General features: G+C 49.1%; 2 protein-coding genes across 10 annotated transcripts in view; one reads left to right on the top strand and one right to left on the bottom strand.

Annotated features, from left to right (window-relative positions):
- The window catches only part of LOC134936225 (tetraspanin-1-like), a 181,288-nt gene that overhangs the window by 146,631 nt on the left and 15,762 nt on the right, over positions 1-18,895 (bottom strand). The gene's annotated exons all lie outside the window — the stretch shown is intronic.
- DNASE2 (deoxyribonuclease 2, lysosomal) overlaps positions 1-18,895 on the top strand; it is a 185,977-nt gene that overhangs the window by 161,655 nt on the left and 5,427 nt on the right. For all 8 annotated transcript variants that reach the window (XM_063931199.1, XM_063931198.1, XM_063931197.1 and 5 more), the window contains 2 exons: positions 17,715-17,876; positions 17,951-18,148. In XM_063931199.1, coding sequence (XP_063787269.1) covers positions 17,715-17,876; positions 17,951-18,148 — 360 coding nt within the window. The remainder of the gene's footprint in view (positions 1-17,714; positions 17,877-17,950; positions 18,149-18,895) is intronic.

The following is an 18,895-nucleotide window of genomic DNA, read 5'->3' as shown; positions in this document are numbered from 1 at the left end:
TCGATATGGTTGATGAGGAGGCTTATGTGGAGGCGGAGCAGATGCCGATAAATGTGATGTCGCCCCCTGTGGGGCCGACACCAGAGTGGATGGATAGGTGGAAGGTATTGACCGACAGTGTCAACTCCTTACATAAAAGGCTGGATGACGTAACAGCTGTGGGACAGCCGGCTTCTCAGCCCGCGCCTGCCCAGGCGTCTCAGAGGCCATCAGGGGCTCAAAAACGCCCGCTACCTCAGATGGCAGACACAGATGTCGACACGGAGTCTGACTCCAGTGTCGACGAGGTTGAGACATATACACAATCCACTAGGAACATCCGTTGCATGATCTCGGCAATGAAAAATGTGTTACACATTTCTGACATTAACCCAGGTACCACAAAAAAGGGGTTTTATGTTTGGGGAGAAAAAGCAGACAGTGTTTTGTTCCCCCATCAGATGAGTGAATGAAGTGTGTGAAGAAGCGTGGGTTCCCCCGATAAGAAACTGGTAATTTCTAAAAAGTTACTGATGGCGTACCTTTTCCCGCCAGAGGATAGGTCACGTTGGGAGATATCCCCTAGGGTGGATAAGGCGCTCACACGTTTGTCAAAAAAGGTGGTACTGCCGTCTTAGAATACGGCCACTTTGAAGGAACCTGCTGATAAAAAGCAGGAGGCTATCCTGAAGTCTGTATATACACACTCAGGTACTATACTGAGACCTACAATTGCCTCAGCATGGATAGTGCTGCTGCAGCATGGTCTATTACCCTGTCAGGACAGGGATACTATTTGCTAACCATAGAGCATATTAAAGATGTCGTCTTATATATGAGGGATGCACAGAGGGATATTTGCCGGCTGGCATCCAGAATTATTGCAATGTCCATTCTGCCAGGAGGGTATTAGGGACCCGGCAGTGGACAGGCGATGCTGTCTTTAGAAGGCACATGAAGATTCTGCCTTTTAAGGGTGAGGTATTGTTTGGGGATGGTCTCTGGGACCTCGTATCCACAGCAACAGCTGGGAAGGAAAAAATTTACCTCAAGTTTTCCTCACAGCCTAAGAAAGCACCGTATTATAAGGTACAGTCCTTTCGGCTTCAGAACAGCAAGCGGGTTAAAGGCGCTTCCTTTCTGCACAGAGACAAGGGAAGAGGGAAAAAGCTGCACCAGACAGCCAGTTCCCAGGATCAAAAATCTTCCCCCGCTTCCTCTGAGTCCACCGCATGACGCTGGGGCTCCACAGGTGGAGCCAGGTGCGGTGGGGGTGCGTCTCGGGAACTTAAGCGACCAGTGGGCTCGCTCACAGGTGGATCCCTGGGTTCTGCAAGTAGTATCACAGGGATACAAGCTGGAGTTTCGGGGCGACTCCCCCTCGCCGTTACCTCAAATCAGCCTTGCTTGCTGCCCTCGTGGAGAGGTAGTACTGGCGGCAATTCACAAGCTGTACTTCCAGCAGGTGATAATCACGGTACCCCTCCTTCAACAAGGCCGGGGTTACTATTCCACAATGTTGTGGTACCGAAACCAGACGGTTCGGTGAGACCCATTCTAAAATTGAAATCCTTGAACACTTATATACGAAGGTTCAAGTTCAAAATGGAATCGCTCAGGGCGGTTATTGCAAGCCTGGACGAAGGGGATTACATGGTATCACTGGACATCAAGGATGCTTACCTGCATGTCCCCATTTACCCTCCTCACCAGGAGTACCTCAAAATTGTGGTACAGGACTGTCATTACCAATTCCAGACGTTGCCGTTGGTCTGTCCCCGGCACCGAGGGTATTTACCAAGGTAATGGCCGAAATGATGTTACTCCTTCAAAAAAAGGGAGTTATACTTAGCCCGTACTTGGACGATTTCCTTATAAAGGCGAGGTCCAGGGAGCAGTTGTTCGTCGGAGTAGCACTATCTCGGGAAGTGCTACAACAGCACGGCTGGATTCTGAATAGTCCAAAGTCGCAGCTGGTTCCTACGACGCGTCTACTGTTCCTGGGTATGGTTCTGGACACAGAACAGGAAAAAGGGTTTCTCCCAGAGGAGAAGGCCAAGGAGTTGTCATCTCTAGTCAGAGACCTCCTAATACAAATACAGGTGTCGGTGCATCAATGCACGCGAGTCCTGGGAAAGATGGTAACTTCTTACGAAGAAATTCCATTGGGTAGGTTCCATGCAAGGATCTTCCAGTGGGATCTGTTGAACAAGTGGTCCGGGTCGCATCTTCAGATGCATCGGCTGATAACCCTGTCTCCATGGGCCAGGGTGTCGCTGTTGTGATGGCTGCAGAGTGCTCATCTTATAGAGGGCCGCAGATTCGGCATACAGGACTGGGTCCTGGTGACCACAGATGCCAGCCTTCGAGGCTGGGGGGGCAGTCACACAGGGAAGAAACTTCCAAGGACTATGGTCAAGACAGGAGACTTCCCTACACATAAATATTCTGGGACTAAGGGCCATTCACAATGCCCTAAGTCAGGCTAGACCCCTGCTTCAACACCAGCCGGTGCTGATCCAGTCAGACAACATCACGGCGGTCGCCCATGTAAACCAGCAGGGCGGCACAAGAAGCAGGATGGTGATGGCAGAAGCCACAAGGATTTTCCGATGGGCGGAAAATCATGTATTAGCACTGTCAGCAGTGTTCATTCCCGGAGTGGACAACTGGGAAGCAGACTTTCTCAGCAGGCACGACCTCCACCCAGGAGAGTGGGGACTTCATCCAGAAGTCTTCAAAATGATTGTACACCATTGGGAAAGGCCACAGGTGGACATGATGGCGTCCCGCCTCAACAAAAAGCTAAAAAGAGATTGCGCCAGGTCAAGGGACCTTCAGGCGATAGCTGTAGACGCTCTGGTAACACCGTGGGTGTACCAGTCGGTGTATGTGTTCCTTCCTTTGCCTCTCATACCCAGGGTATTGAGAATACTAAGAAGGAGAGCAGTAAGAACTATACTCGTGGTTCCGGATTGGCCAAGAAGAGCTTGGTACCCGGAACTTCAAGAAATGATCTCCGAGGACCCATGGCCTCTGCCGCTCAGACAGGACCTGCTACAGCAGGGGCCCTGCCTGTTCCAAGACTTACCACGGCTGTGTTGGACGGCATGGCGGTTGAACACCGGATCCTAAAGGAAAAGGCATTCCGGAGAAAGTCAAGGCTAGGAAAGATGTGATCGCAAAATATTATCACCACATATGGCAAAAATATGTTGCTTGGTGTGAGGCCAGGAAGGCCCCAACGGAGGAAATTCAACTGGGTCGATTTCTGCACTTCCTACAGTCAGGAGTGACTACGGGCCTAAAATTGGGTTACGTTAAGGTCCAGATTTCGGCTCTGTACATTTTCTTCCAAAAAGAACTGGCTTCACTGCCTGAAGTTCAGACTTTGGTTAAGGGAGTGCTGCATATTCAGCCCCCGTTTGTGCCTCTAGTGGCACTGTGGGATCTCAACGTGGTGTTGGATTTCCTGAAGCCGCATTGGGTTGAGCCACTTAAATCCGTAGAGCTAAAATACCTCATGTGGAAAGTGGTCATGCTGTTTGCCTTGGCGTTGGCCAAGCGTGTATCAGAATTGGCGGTTTTGTCATGCAAAAGCCCTTATCTAATTTTCATATGGATAGGGCGGAATTGAGGACTCGTTCCCAATTCCTTCCTAAGGTGGTATCAGCTTTTCATGTGAACCAACCTATTGTGGTGCCTGCGGCTACGTGGGACTTGGAGGACTCCAAGTTACTGGACGTAGTCAGGGCCTGGAAAATATATGTTTCCAGGACGGCTGGAGTCAGGAAAACTGACTCGCTATTTATCCTGTATGCACCCAACATGCTGGGTGCTCCTGCTTCTAAGCAGACTATTGCTCGCTGGATCTGTAGCACGATTCAACTTGCACATTCTGCGGCTGGACTGCCGCACCCTAAATCTGTAAAAGCCCATTCCACGAGGAAAGGGGCTCTTCTTGGGCGGCTGCCCGAGGGGTCTCGGCTTTACAACTTTGCCGAGCTGTTACTTGATCGGGTTCACACATTTTTGCAAAAGTATACAAGTTTGATACCCTGGCTGAGGAGGACCTTGAGTTTGCTCATTCGGTGCTGCAGAGTCATCCGCACTCTCCCGCCCGTTTGGGAGCTTTGGTATAATCCCCATGATCCTTACGGAGTTCCCAGCATCCACTAGGACGTCAGAGAAAATAAGATTTTACTCACCGGTAAATCTATTTCTCGTAGTCCGTAGTGGATGCTGGGCGCCCGTCCCAAGTGCGGATTGTCTGCAATACTTGTAGATAGTTATTGTTTAACTAAAGGGTTATTGTTGAGCCATCTGTTGAGAGGCTCAGTTATTATTCATACTGTTAACTGGGTATAGTATCACGAGTTATACGGTGTGATTGGTGTGGCTGGTATGAGTCTTACCCGGGATTCAAAATCCTTCCTTATTGTGTCAGCTCTTCCGGGCACAGTATCCTAACTGAGGTCTGGAGGAGGGTCATAGGGGGAGGAGCCAGTGCACACCAGGAAGTCCTAAAGCTTTCTTTAGTTGTGCCCAGTCTCCTGCGGAGCCCGCTATTCCCCATGGTCCTTACGGAGTTCCCAGCATCCACTACGGACTACGAGAAATAGATTTACCGGTGAGTAAAATCTTATTATCTCCTTCGTCCTAGAGGATGCTGGGGACTCCAAAAGGACCATGGGGTATAGACGGGATCTGCAGGAGCCATGGGAACTTTAAGACTTTAAATGGGCGTGAACTGGCTCCTCCCTCTATGCCCCTCCTCCAGACCTCAGTTAGATTCTGTACCCAGAGAGACTGGACACACACTAGGGGAGCTCTACAGAGTTTCTCTAGAAAATACTTTTGTTAGGTTTATTATTTTCAGGGAGCACTGCTGGCAACAGGCTCCCTGCTTCGTGGGACTGAGGGGAGAGAAGCAGACCTACTTCTGTGAGTTTAAAGGCTCTGCTTCTTAGGCTACTGGACACCATTAGCTCCAGAGGGTCCGATCACTTGGTGAGCCTAGCTGCTCGTTCCCGGAGCCTCGCCGCCGTCCCCCTCACAGAGCCTGAAAAGAGAAGCCGGGTGAGTAGCAGAAGCAAGAAGACTTCAGAGGCGGCAGAAGACTTCTGATCTTCGGAGGTACCGCGCAGCGGTCGCGCTGCGCGCCATTGCTCCCACACACTAACGGCACTATATGGGTGCAGGGCGTAGGGGGGGGGGGCACCCTGGGCAGCAATTAAACCTCATTTTGGGGACTGCCAAGATAGTATACAGTGCATAGGCACTGTATACAGACCCCCGCCAGTATAAATAATAGCTGGACACAAGCGCGCCATGTAGGGGGCGGGGCTTCGTCCTCCAGCTCTAATCAGCGCCATTTTCTCTTCACAGCAAGCTGCAGAGACGCTGGTCCTGGCCCTTCACTTCTGTCTCAAGTAACAGGGTGCAAAAGCAGGGCGGGGCACAGCATATTTGGTGTTGTATTTACTTAAATATAAAAGCGCTGCTAGGTCTGGGGTTTTGTAAATTCCTTTAGACCGGGTGAGGCGCTGGGTGTGAGCTGGCAAACTCCCTTTCTCTAACGTCCTAGTGGATGCTGGGGACTCCGTAAGGACAATGGGGAATAGACGGGCTCCGCAGGAGACAGGGCACTCTAAGAAAGAATTAGGACTACTGGTGTGCACTGGCTCCTCCCTCTATGTCCCTCCTCCAGACCTCAGTTAGAATCTGTGCCCGATCAGAGCTGGGTGCACTTTGATGAGCTCTCCTGAGCTTCCTAATAAGAAAGTATTTTATTAGGATTTTTTATTTTCAGAGAGATCTGCTGGCAACAGACTCTCTGCTACGTGGGACTGAGGGGAGAGAAGCAAACCTACTAACTGCGGATAGGTTGCGCTTCTTAGGCTACTGGACACCATTAGCTCCAGAGGGATCGAACACAGGAACTCAACCTTGGTCGTCCGTTCCCGGAGCCACGCCGCCGTCCCCCTCACAAAGCCAGAAGACAGAAGCCGGCGAGTGAAGCAAGAAGACATCAAAATCGGCGGCAGAGACTCTTGTCTTCATATGAGGTAGCGCACAGCACTGCAGCTGTGCGCCATTGCTCCCACACTAACCCACACACTCCGGTCACTGTAGGGTGCAGGGCGCAGGGGGGGCGCCCTGGGCAGCAATTGACTACCTCCTGGCAAAATAGAGCATATATACAGCTGGGCACTGTATATATGCATGAGCCCCCGCCATTATTTTACACAAAATCGTGGGACAGAAGCCCGCCGCTGAGGGGGCGGGGCTTCTTCCTCAGCACTCACCAGCGCCATTTTCTCTCCACAGCTCCGCTGAGAGGAAGCTCCCCAGGCTCTCCCCTGCAGAAGCACGATAGAAGAGGGTGAAAAGAGAGGGGGGGCACATAAATTTGGCGTAAAAACAATATATACAGCAGCTACTGGGTTAACACTACGTTACTGTGTGATTCCTGGGTCATATAGCGCTAGGGTGTGTGCTGGCATACTCTCTCTCTGTCTCTCCAAAGGGCCTTGTGGGGGAACTGTCTTCAAATAGAGCATCCCCTGTGTGTGTGGTCTGTCGGTACGTGTGTGTCGACGTGTCTGAGGTAAAAGGCTCCCCTAAGGAGGAGATGGAGCAAATATGTGTGTGAGGGTGTCTCCGTCGACAACGCCGACACCTGTTGGATATGTGTAATTAAGTGCTGAGGTGAATTTATTGCACAAAAGATTAGAGAACAGATAGGAAATCTACCCATGTCTGTCCCTCTGTCGCAGAGACCTTCAGTGTCTCTCAATGCTCACTATCCAAAATAATAAACACTGATGTCGACACGGAGATTGACTCCAGTGTCGACTACGATAATGCAAAGTTACAGCCAAAATGGCAGAAAAGTATTCAATATATGATTATTGTAATAAAAGATGATTTGCATATCACTGATGACTCATCTGTCCCTGACACAAGGGTACACATGTTTAAGGGGAAGAAAGCTGAGGTAAATTTCCCTCCTCTCATGAGGAAAAAGAGCGGGAATCTCCAGACAAGAGACTGCAGTTTCTCAAAAAGAATTCTCAGGCAGTATCCTTTCCCCACTAGGGCCAGGATACGATGGGAATCTTCCCCTAGGGTGTCACGTTTGCCCAAAAGAGGGGCAGAGTGGACAGGTACCTTATCAGCAGAGATTGAGACCCTAGTATGTAGATATATATAGATATATGTATATATAGAGATATATATATATATATATTAAAGATGCTGTCTTAAGGGATTTATATATATATATATATATATATATTGTCAAAGTCGGAAAAATATCATGCTACACGTTGCCATATATTCACCCCATGCGCTTGCCCGCTGCACGGGCACATTCTCTCCCGTGCGTGCGCATATTCGCAGTTGCGTGACGGCGCCTCCTCGGCCATGCGCTCGAGCGCGTGGTATGTGCATTTACGGTAGAGTTTGTGTGCGTCTAGCGAACGACTCAATCGTTACATAGTAAACCCAAATAGTATGTTTTATAGGTAATGTTCCCCTTAATAATAACTGTAAGTTTGTTTATTGTAACTGGACAGAGGAATTCCTCTTTGCATGATACGAAGGGTCAGACAGGGTTTGAGCAGTGGTGTTTGGTACCTAACTAAAGAACATTTTATTAGAAACAATCCGGTGCTGGTTAGGTAAAGATTAATCGCTCCTGCGTATAGTTATGTCTATTAGTAGTTTCTGGACATTTACTATATTTGCGGTTCATTATCCATGCGGCGGGAATCCTGAGATTCCCTCCCACCTGAGCAGTTCGATATAGTCACAGCCCACCTGTTCAAACTAACCTATGACCTTTTGTTATGATGCGGGGAGACATTCCTGTGTCCAATGAACAATGAGATTATAGGTCCCTTTGTAGTGTACTGTACGCAGTGTATATAAGAACAACCAGCCTGGCCAGCTCAGTCTCTCTCCACAACGGTTTTCATCATTGACTAACGAGGGAGCTGGTGCCGGGACTGCGCAGCGATCGTTCTCCAGTGTGTAAGTTATTCTCTGTAACCAACTTATTCTCTGTTTGTATTTGCCATATTCTCTCTCTCTCTCTCTCTCTCTCTCTCTCTCTCTCTCTCTCTCTCTCTCTCTCTCTCTCTCTGTTATTGTTACGCTGTTGTATATTGTATGTGTAGTTATTCTGCTTAGATATTGATGTTAGTCTGTAGTGTATGAACTGTTAACTGTTTTCCCTTTTTTACATAGCTAAATATTGTTAGTAAAGGTGTTGGAACCTTAGCAAGGTATTGTGTGTTTATTACATTACTGAGGGTATTTGGAGCGTCTCAATCGCTCAAACAGCTTTCACATTAACAAGGTCAAGCAGCGTTATATCGCTACAGTATTTCAGTAGTAAGGTTTACAGTACAAATTCAATCTTTCAGTGTGTTGCATACAAGGTTTACTGAGTGTCATCCCGTGAGCGTCTGCGCCGCTCGTGTTCCCCTCGTGGTCACGAGCGTCCACTACGCTGGTAGCGTAGCGTTACGGTAGTCGGCCGCCTATAGCGTGCTCGATACCCAGCTAAGCTGTGAGCGAGCGTGCCGCATGTGCGTCTCGACCACGGCTAAGCGTCTGCTACGCTAAGTGCGTACCCTTACGGTACCCCATACGCCAATTGCGTACTGAGTCTCTTACCAATATATAGTAAATGTTATAAGATAAATATTTAGCTTTATCAATATATATATAAAACATGCCCAAAGAGACATGAGTATACTGGGTCCTAGAGACAAAGCTATGTCGATTTCTGCTTGACGTGTCCTGTAGAATATGCAATGGACAGATGATGCCGACTTAAGAGGCATATGGAAGGCTGAGGATTGTGTGGAGAAGGGTTTTCGGACCTGGTCTCCACAGCTATAGCTGGTAATTCTGTTGTTTTGCCTTATATTCCTGCACAGCCTAGGAAAGCGCGACATTATCAAATGCAGCCTTTAGAACAAAGAAACAAGAAAGTCCGAGGTGCGTCCTTTCTTGCCAGAGGCGGGGGCAGAGGAAAGAAGCTGCACAACACAGCTAGGTCCCAGGAACAGAAGTCCTCCCCGGCCTCTACAAAAATCCACCGCATGTCGCTGGGGCTCCACAGGCGGAGCTAGGCCCGGTGGGGGCACGCCTGCGTAAGTTCAGCCACAAGTGGGTTCACTCCCTGTTAGGTCCCTGGGCAATAGATATTGTGCCTCGGGGATGCAAGCTGGACTTTGAGAAGATGCCCCCTCACCGACGGCCCTGCCGGCTTCCCCCCACGAGAGGGAAACAGTGTTAACTGCAATTCACAAATTGTATCTTCAGCAGGTGGTGGTCAAGGTTCCCCTCCTTCAACAGGGAAAGGGTTATTATTCGACCATGTTTGTAGTACCGAAACCGGACGGTTCGGTCTGACCCATATTGAATTTAAAATTCCTGATCATATACCTGAAAAGGTTCAAGTTCAAGATGGAATCGCTCAGAGCGGTCATCGCAAGCCTGGAAGGGGGAGATTATATGGTGTCTCGGGACATAAAGGATGCATACCTTCATGTCCCCATTTATCCACCTCATTAGGCGTACCTAAGATTTGTGGTACAGGATTGTCATTACCCATTCCAGACGTTGCCGTTTGGTCTGTCCACGGCACCGAGAATATTTACCAAGGTAATGGCAGAAATGATGATGCTTCTGCGAAAGCAAGGAGTTACAATTATCCCATACTTGGACGATCTCCTCATAAAGGTGAGGTCCAGAGAGCAGTTGCTGATCAGCGTAGCACACTCTCGGGAGGTGTTGCAACAGCACGGCTGGGTTCTGAATATTCCAAAGTCGCAGCTGATTCCTACGACGCGTCTGCCTTTCTTGGGCATGATACTGGACACAGACCAGTAGAAGGTTTTTCTCCCGGCGGAGAAGGCTCAGGAGCTCGTGACTCTGGTCAGAGGCCTCTTAAAACCAAAACAAGTGTCGGTGCATCAATGCACGCGAGTCCTGGGAAAGATGGTGGCGTCATACGAAGCCATTCCCTTCGGCAGGTTCCATGCGAGGACCTGTCAGTGGGATCTGTTGGACAGGTGGTCCGGATTGCATCTTCAAATGCAGCGGCTGATCACCCTATCCCCCAGGGCCAGGGTGTCTCTTCTGTGGTGGCTGCAGAGTGCTCAACGTATCGAGGGTCGCAGGTTCGGCATTCAGGACTGGGTCCTGGTGACCACGGATGCAAGCCTCCGAGGGTGGGGGGCAGTCACACAGGGAAGAAATTTCCAGGGTCTGTGGTCAAGTCAGGGGGCTTGTCTGCACATCAATATCCTGGAACTAAGGGCCATATACAACGCCCTAAGTCAAGCAGAGCCTCTGCTTTGCTACCAACCGGTGCTGATTCAGGCAGACAACATCACCGCAGTGGCTCATGTAAACCGCCAAGGCGGCACAAGGAGCAGGGTGGCGATGGCGGAAGCCACCAGAATTCTTCGCGGGGCGGAGAATCACGTAAAAGCACTGTTAGCAGTGTTCATTCCGAGAGTTGACAACTGGGAAGCAGACTTCCTCAGCAGGCACAACCTCCACCCGGGAGAGTGGGGACTTCATCAAGAAGTCTTCACACAGATTACAAGTCGTTGGGAACTGCCACAGGTGGACATGATGGCATCCCGCCTCAACAAAAAGCTACAAATGTATTGCGCCAGGTCAAGAGACCCTCAGGCGATAGCTGTGGACGCACTAGTGACACTGTGGGTGTTCCAGTCGGTTTATGTATTTTCTCCTCTTCCTCTCATACCCAAGGTGCTGAGAATCGTAAGAAAAAGAGGAGTGAGAGCAATACTCATTGTTCCGGTTTGGCTAAGAAGGACTTGGTATCCGGAATTGCAAGAAATGCTCACAGAGGACCCATGGCCTCTGTCTCTCAGACAGGATCTGTTGCAACAGGGGCCCTGTCTGTTCCAAGACTTACCGAGGCTGCGTTTGACGGCATGGCGGTTGAACGCCGGATCCTAGCAGAAAAAGGCATTCCGGATGAGGTTATTCCTACGCTAATAAAGGCTAGGAAGGACGTGACGGCTAAGCATTATCGCCGTATATGGCGAAAATATGTTGCTTGGTGTGAGGCCAGGAATGCCCCTACGGAGGAATTCCAGCTGGGCCGTTTCCTTCACTTCCTACAGTCGGGAGTGACTTTGGGCTTAAAATTGGGGTCCATTGAGGTCCAGATTTCAGCCCTATCCATTTTCTTTCAAAAGGAACTGGCTTCTCTTCCTGAAGTTCAGACGTTTGTAAAGGGAGTGCTGCATATTCAGCCCCTTTTGTGCCACCAGTGGCACCTTGGGATCTTAACGTGGTGTTGAGTTTCCTGAAATCACACTGGTTTGAGCCACTTAAAACCGTGGAGTTAAAATATCTCACGTGGAAGGTGGTCATGCTGTTGGCCTTAGCTTTGGCTAGGCGTGTGTCAGAATTGGCGGCTTTGTCACATAAAAGCCCCTATCTGGTTTTCCATATGGACAGGGCAGAATTACGGACTCGTCCGCACTTTCTGCTAAAGTGGTGTCATCTTTTCATTTGAACCAACCTATTGTGGTGCCTGCGGCTACTCGTGACTTGGAGGATGCCAAGTTACTAGAGGTAGTCAGGGCTTTGAAGGTTTATGTAGCCAGAACGGCTGGAGTCAGGAAAACTGAGTCGTTGTTTATCCTGTATGCATCCAACAAGCTGGGTGCTCCTGCTTCAAAGCAAACTATTGCTCGCTGGATCTGTAACACGATTCAGCAGGCTCATTTTGCGGCTGGATTGCCGCCTCCAAAATCAGTAAAAGCCCATTCCACAAGGAAGGTGGGCTCTTCTTGGGCGGCTGCCCGAGGGGTCTCGGCATTACAGCTTTGCCGAGCAGCTACTTGGTCGGGTTCAAACACTTCTGCAAAATTCTACAAGTTTGATACCCTGGCTGAGGAGGACCTTGTGTTTGCTCATTCTGTGCTGCAGAGTCATCCGCACTCTCCCGCCCGTTTGGGGGCTTTGGTATAATCCCCATGGTCCTTACGGAGTCCCCAGCATCCACTAGGACGTTAGAGAAAATAAGATTTTACTTACCGGTAAATCTATTTCTCGTAGTCCGTAGTGGATGCTGGGCGCCCGTCCCAAGTGCGGACTTCTTCTGCAATGCTTGTATATAGTTATTGCTTACATAAGGGTTATGTTATGGTTGCATCAGGTTGGTCTGATGCTCTGTTGTTGTTCATACTGTTAACTGGGTAAGTTTATCACGAGTTATACGGTGTGATTGGTGTGGCTGGTATGAGTCTTACCCTGGATTCCAAAATCCTTTCCTTGTACTGTCAGCTCTTCCGGGCACAGTTTCCTTAACTGAGGTCTGGAGGAGGGACATAGAGGGAGGAGCCAGTGCACACCAGTAGTCCTAATTCTTTCTTAGAGTGCCCAGTCTCCTGCGGAACCCGTCTATTCCCCATGGTCCTTACGGAGTCCCCAGCATCCACTACGGACTACGAGAAATAGATTTACCGGTAAGTAAAATCTTATTTTCTGTCTCTCTGAAGGGCCTTACTGTGGGTCTGTCCCCTATAGCCCAGTGTGATTGTGGGTGTCGGTACTCGTGTGTCGACATGTCTGAGGCTGGATGCTCTTCCCAGGAGGAGGCTGGTGCGGGGGTAGAACAGAATGTGTGAGTGACTCCGTCGGCACCGCCGACTGCTGATTGGGTAGATTCGACTATAATGATGCCAAGTTGAATCCCAAACTGGCTAAGAGCATTCAGTACATGATTGTGGCAATAAAGGATGTGTTACATATCACTGAGGACCCCGCTGTCCCTGAGACAAGGGTCTGTATGTTTAAAGGAAAGAAACCTGAGGTAACGTTTCCTCCCTCTCATGAACTTAACGCTCTTTTTGAACAGGCTTGGGAAGCTCCTGACAAAAAGTGGCTGATTCCCAGGAGAATTTCTATGACAAACCATTTCCCTCTGGGGATAGGTTAGGGTGGGAGTCATCTCCCACGGTGGACAAAGCTCTAGCGCGTTTTGTCCAAGAAGGTGGCGCTACCGTCCCCTGACACGGCAGCCCTTAAAGATCCTGCAGATCGTAAACAGGAATCTACTTTGAAATCTATGTCACTACGGGTACGCTGCTCAGGCCGGCCGTAGCATCGGCATGGGTGAGTAGCGCAATTGAAAAATGGGCAGATAACTTGTCATCTGACATTGAGACCTTGGATAGGGATAGCGTGCTTTTGATGCTGGGTCATATCAAGGACGCAGTCTATCTAAGGGAGGCTGCGAGAGATATTGACCTCTCGGGATCAAGGGCCAATGCCATGGCAATCTCGGCTAGGAGGGCGTTGTGGACTCATCAATGGAATGGTGATGCTGATTCTAAAAAGGCTATGGAGGCTCTGCCCTATAAAGGTGGAGTTTTGTTTGGTGAAGGCCTCGCGGACCTGGTTTCTACAGATACCGCCGGTAAGTCTTCATTTCTGCCTTATGTCCCTACACAGCAAAAGAAAACGCCTCACGATCAGATGCAGTCCTTTCGGTCTAATAAATTCAAGAAAGGACGAGGGTCCTCCTTCCTTGCTGCTAGAGGCAAGGGGAGGGGGAAAAGGTCGCCGGCTGTGGCAAGCTCCCAGGAGCAGAAGTCCTCCCCGGCTTCTGCTAAGTCCACCGCATGACACTGGGGCTCCCATGCGGGAGCGCGCACCGGTGGGGGCGCGTCTTCAGCTTTTTAGTCAGGTCTGGGTTCACTCGGGCCTGGATCCTTGGGTACTGGAAATTGTGACCCAAGGATACAAACTGGAGTTTCAAGACGTGCCCCCACACCGATTTTTTAAATCGGCCTTGCCAGCTTCTCTTCCGGAAAGGGAGGTAGTGTGTGCTGCAATACAAAAGCTGTGTCAGCAGCAAGTCATTGTCGTGGTACCCCCGGCACAACGGGGGGAAGGGTTTTATTCAAGCCTGTTCGTGGTCCCGAACCCGGATGGCTCAGTCAGACCGATTCTGAACTTAAAATCCCTCAATCTGTTTTTAAAAAGGTTCAAATTCAAGATGGAATCTCTCAGAGCAGTGATCTCCAGTCTGAAAAGGGGGGATTTTATGGTGTCAGTTTACATAAAGGATTCTTACCTTCATGTCCCCATATATCCTCATCAGGCGTACCTGAGGTTCACGGTTCAGGATTGTCATTACCAGTTTCAGGCGTTGCCGTTTGGTCTTTCCACGGCCCCGAGGATTTTCACCAAAGTAATGGCGGAAATTATGGTGCTCCTGCGCAAGCAAGGGGTCACAATTATCCCGTACTTGGACGATCTCCTGATAAAGGCGAGATCAAAGGAGCAGTTGCTAAAAAAACGTTGCGCTCTCCCTGACAGTTCTGCAACAACATGGCTGGCTCCTAAATTTGCCAAAGTCACAGTTGATTCCGGCAACACGGCTGTCGTTCTTGGGCATGATTCTGGACACGGAACTACAGAGAATTTTTCTTCCGTTGGAAAAAGCTCTGGAAATCCAGAACATGGTCAAGGGAATTCAGAAACCGGCAAGAGTGTCGATTCATCAATGCACTCCATCCCGTTTGGCAGGTTTCATGCCAGAGTTTTTCAGTGGGTCCTGTTGGACAAGTGGTCCGGGTCCCATCTACACTTACACCAGAAGATATCCCTATCTCCCAGGGCCAGGATTTCTCTCCTGTGGTGGCTCCAAAGTTCTCACCTCCTAGAGGGTCGCAGGTTCGGGATCCAAGATTGGATCCTGGTGACCACGGATGCGAGTCTCCGAGGTTGGGAAGCGGTCACACAGGGGGAAAATTTCCAGGGAAAAGGGTTGAGTCAAGAAACTTGTCTACACATAAACATTCTGGAGTTAAGGGCCATTTACAACGGCCTTGTACAAGCGGAACATCTGCTTCGCAGCCTACCCGTCCTGATTCAGTCGGACAACATAACAGGTGGCGCACATAAACCGCCAAGGCGGAACAAGGAGCAGAGCGGCAATGGCGGAGCCCACAAGGATTCTTCACTGGGCGGAAAAACATGCAAGTGCTCTGTCAGCGGTCTTCATTCCAGGCGTGGACAACTGGGAAGCAGACTTCCTCAGCAGACACGATCTCCATCCAGGAGAGTGGGGTCTTCATCAAGAGGTCTTTGCAGAAGTGACGAGTCGTTGGGGACTACCTCAAATAGACATGATGGCGTCTCGCCTCAACAAGAAGCTTCAGACATATTGTTCCAGGTCGAGGGACCCTCAAGCGATAGCAGTGGACGCACTAGTGTTTCAGTCGGTCTATGTGTTCCCTCCACTTCCACTCATCCCAAAGGTGATAAGGATCATAAGAATAACAGGAGTTCAGGCGATACTCGTTGTTCCAGATTGGCCACGGAGGGCCTGGTATCCGGATCTTCAGGAATTACTCATAGGAGATCTCTGGCCTCTTTCTCTAAGAGAGGATCTGTTACAGCAGGGGCCGTGCGTGTTCCAGGACTTACCGCGGTTGCGTTTGACGGCTTGGCGGTTGAACGCCAAATCTTAGCTCGAAAGGGTATTCCCGGAGAGGTCATCCCCGATCTACTGAAAGCTAGAAAGGATGTAACGGCGAAGCATTACCACCGTATTTGGAGAAAGTATGTGTCTTGGTGCAAATCCAAGAAGGCTCCTATGGAAGAATTTCAGCTGGGTCGGTTTCTCCATTTTTTGCAAGCTGGTGTGGAGGCGGTCCTAAAGCTAGGATCTATTAAAGTGCAGATTTCGGCCTTATCAATTTTCTTTCAAAGGGAATTGGCCTCGCTTCCAGAAGTACAGACTTTCGTGAAGGGTGTGCTGCACATCCAACCTCCATTTGTGCCCCCCAGTGGCACCATGGGACCTTAACGTGGTGTTACAGTTCCTTACGTCACATTGGTTTGAACCTTTACAAAAGGTTGAGTTGAAATTTCTCACTTGGAAAGTGGTCATGCTTCTGGCCTTGGTGTCCGCGAGGCGGGTGTTGGAATTGGCGGCTTTGTCTCACAAAAGCCCCTATTTGGTTTTCGGTATCCGGACTCCAGGTCGACAACAAAAAGGTCGACACACCTTAGGTCGACACACCTTAGGTCGACATGGAAAAGGTCGACATGAGTTTTTCACGATTTTTTTTCTTTTTTGGAACCTTTTCATACTTAACGATCCACGTGGACTACGATTGGAACGGTAATCTGTGCCGAGCGAAGCAGGAGCGGAGCGAAGGCACCATGCCCGAAGCATGGCGAGCGGAGCGAGCCATGCGAGGGGACGCGGTGCACTAATTGGGGTTCCCGGTCACTCTACGAAGAAAACGACACCAAAAAAACAAAAAACTCATGTCGACCTTTTTCCATGTCGACCTTGTTCCTGTCGACCTTTTCTCCATGTCGACCTTTTGTACACGTCGACCTAAGGTGTGTCGACCAATTGGCGTCGACCTAAGGTGTGTTGACCTTTTTGTTGTCGACCCCGACTCCCAGACCCTTGTTTTTCCATGAGGATAGAGCAGAGTTGAGGACTCGTCAACAATTCCTCCCGAAGGTGGTTTCTTCATTTCACATGAACCAACCTATTGTAGTTCCGGTGGCTTCTGAAGCCTTGGGAGATTCAAAGTCTCTCGATGTGGTCAGAGCTTTGAAAATTTATGTAGCCAGAATGGCTTGTATCAGGAAAACTGAGGCGCTGTTTGTCCTGTATGCTTCCAACAAGATTGGGGCTCCTGCTTCTAAGCAGACTATTGCACGCTGGATTTGTAATACGATTCAGCATGCTCATTCTATGACTGGTTTGCCGTTACCGAAATCGGTGAAAGCCCATTCCACTAGGAAGGTGGGCTCGTCTTGGGCGGCTGCCCGGGGGGTGTCTCGGCGTTACAACTTTGCCGAGCAGCTACTTGGTCGGGTTCAAACACTTTTGCAAAATTCTACAAGTTTGATACCCTAGCTGATGAGGACCTCATGTTTGCGCAATCGGTGCTGCAGAGTCATCCGCACTCTCCCGCCCGGTCTGGAGCTTTGGTATAGACCCCATGGTCCTTTTGGAGTCCCCAGCATCCTCTAGGACGAAGGAGAAAATTGGATTTTAATACCTACCGGTAAATCCTTTTCTCTTAGTCCGTACAGGATGCTGGGCGCCCGTCCCAGTGCGGACTCTACCTGCAGTACTTGTTATTAGTTATTGCTTTTGTTACACAAAGGTTGTGTTTTAGTTCAATCAGCCTGTTGCTAATTTTTTGGTTCATGCTGTTAACTGGTTGGTTGAATGCCATGTTGTACGCTGTGTTGTGGTGTGAGCTGGTATGTGTCTCACCCTTGGTTAACAAAAATCCTTTCCTCGAAATGTCCGTCTCCCTGGGCACAGTTCTTATAACTGAGGTCTGGAGGAGGGGCATGGAGGGAGGAGCCAGTTCACGCCCATTTAAAGTCTTAAAGTGCCCATGTCTCCTGCGGATCCCGTCTATACCCCATGGTCCTTTTGGAGTCACCAGCATCCTCTACGGACTAAGAGAAAAGGATTTTTACCGGTAGGTATTAAAATCCTATTTTCATTAACATCACTTCTGCATTGGGTTTACTAGCTCGCAAAGTCTCTCTTCATTATTACACATAAATGTCAACAGCCCTGCAGTATTTTTTTTACATATGTTTCGGTACCATTTGACTAGATAAGAAATAAATACTAATATGTCATTGATTATACGTCATCCTGTCTTCATCAGGTGTGGTTCTCCTGGATAAAGAAACTGGGTTCTGGCTGGTACACAGCACTCCTCGTTTCCCCGCTGCCAGTTCTCTGCAGTACGGCTGGCCATCCAACGCGTTTCACAATGGGCAGTCTTTTATATGCGTCACTTACCCATATTCGCAGTTTACAGATATAGGTAAGGAGTGCGAGAGAGGAATAAGGGTGAGTAATCCAGGGCAGTAGTAACAGTTACATGTGTATCTCTCTTAGGCAAACAACTCCTGTATAATACCATCACACCATATGATTCCTCTATTCCCAACTCCTTCTCTGGCGACCTTCGTGACCTGAAGTCTGCAGCAATGAGGAAAGAAGTAACCGCACCACCCTGGAACCGGCAAGTGACCCTCACCTCCGCTGGTGGCAAACAGTTCACGAGTTTCGCCAAGCACGCACGTTTCGGAGATGGTGAGATACTGTAATAAGCCCATAATAGATGGTGTTACAGAGGTTATACAATTGGGGCTGGGATACGGTAATTCAGTGTTAAATTTGTAATATAAAACTCGGGACCTTCTTTACTGGGTTACTAGAGTAAGATATTATATGAGCTGAGTTGCTGTAATAAGATTTTGCAGGACACTCCGGAACTGGGTTACTGTGCTAAGGTGTTGCAGGTGTAATAAGTCCTAGGAGTTCGGTTATTATTTTACTGGGGTAATAAGACACTCGGGAGATGGGTTACTATAATGAGATGTTGCAGGTGATATATCACGCTCAGGAGCTGGGTTACTGTAATAAGAAGTTACAGGGGTAATAAGACACTCAGGAGCTGGGTTACTGTTATAAGATGTTACAGGGGTAATAAGACACTCAGGAGCTGGGTTACTGTAATAAGATGTTACAGGGGTAATAAGACACTCAGGAGCTGGGTGACTGTAATAAGAGGTTACAGGAGTAATAAGACACTCAGTGGCTGGGTTACTGTAATAAGATGTTACAGGGGTAATAAGATACTCAGGAGCTGGATTACTGTAATAAGATGTAACAAGGGTAATAAGACACTCAGGAGCTGGGTTACTGTAATAAGATGTAACAAGGGTAATAAGACACTCAGGAGCTGGGTTACTGTAATAAGATGTTACAGGGGTAATAAGACACTCAGGAGCTGGGTTACTGTAATAAGATGTTACAGGGGTAATAAGACACTCAGGA

Source organism: Pseudophryne corroboree, chromosome 6 (genome assembly GCF_028390025.1).
Source record: "Pseudophryne corroboree isolate aPseCor3 chromosome 6, aPseCor3.hap2, whole genome shotgun sequence".
Classification (NCBI taxonomy): Eukaryota; Metazoa; Chordata; class Amphibia; order Anura; family Myobatrachidae; genus Pseudophryne; species Pseudophryne corroboree.
Note: the sequence above shows the minus strand (reverse complement) of the source record. Positions and strands in the feature narration are given on the sequence as shown.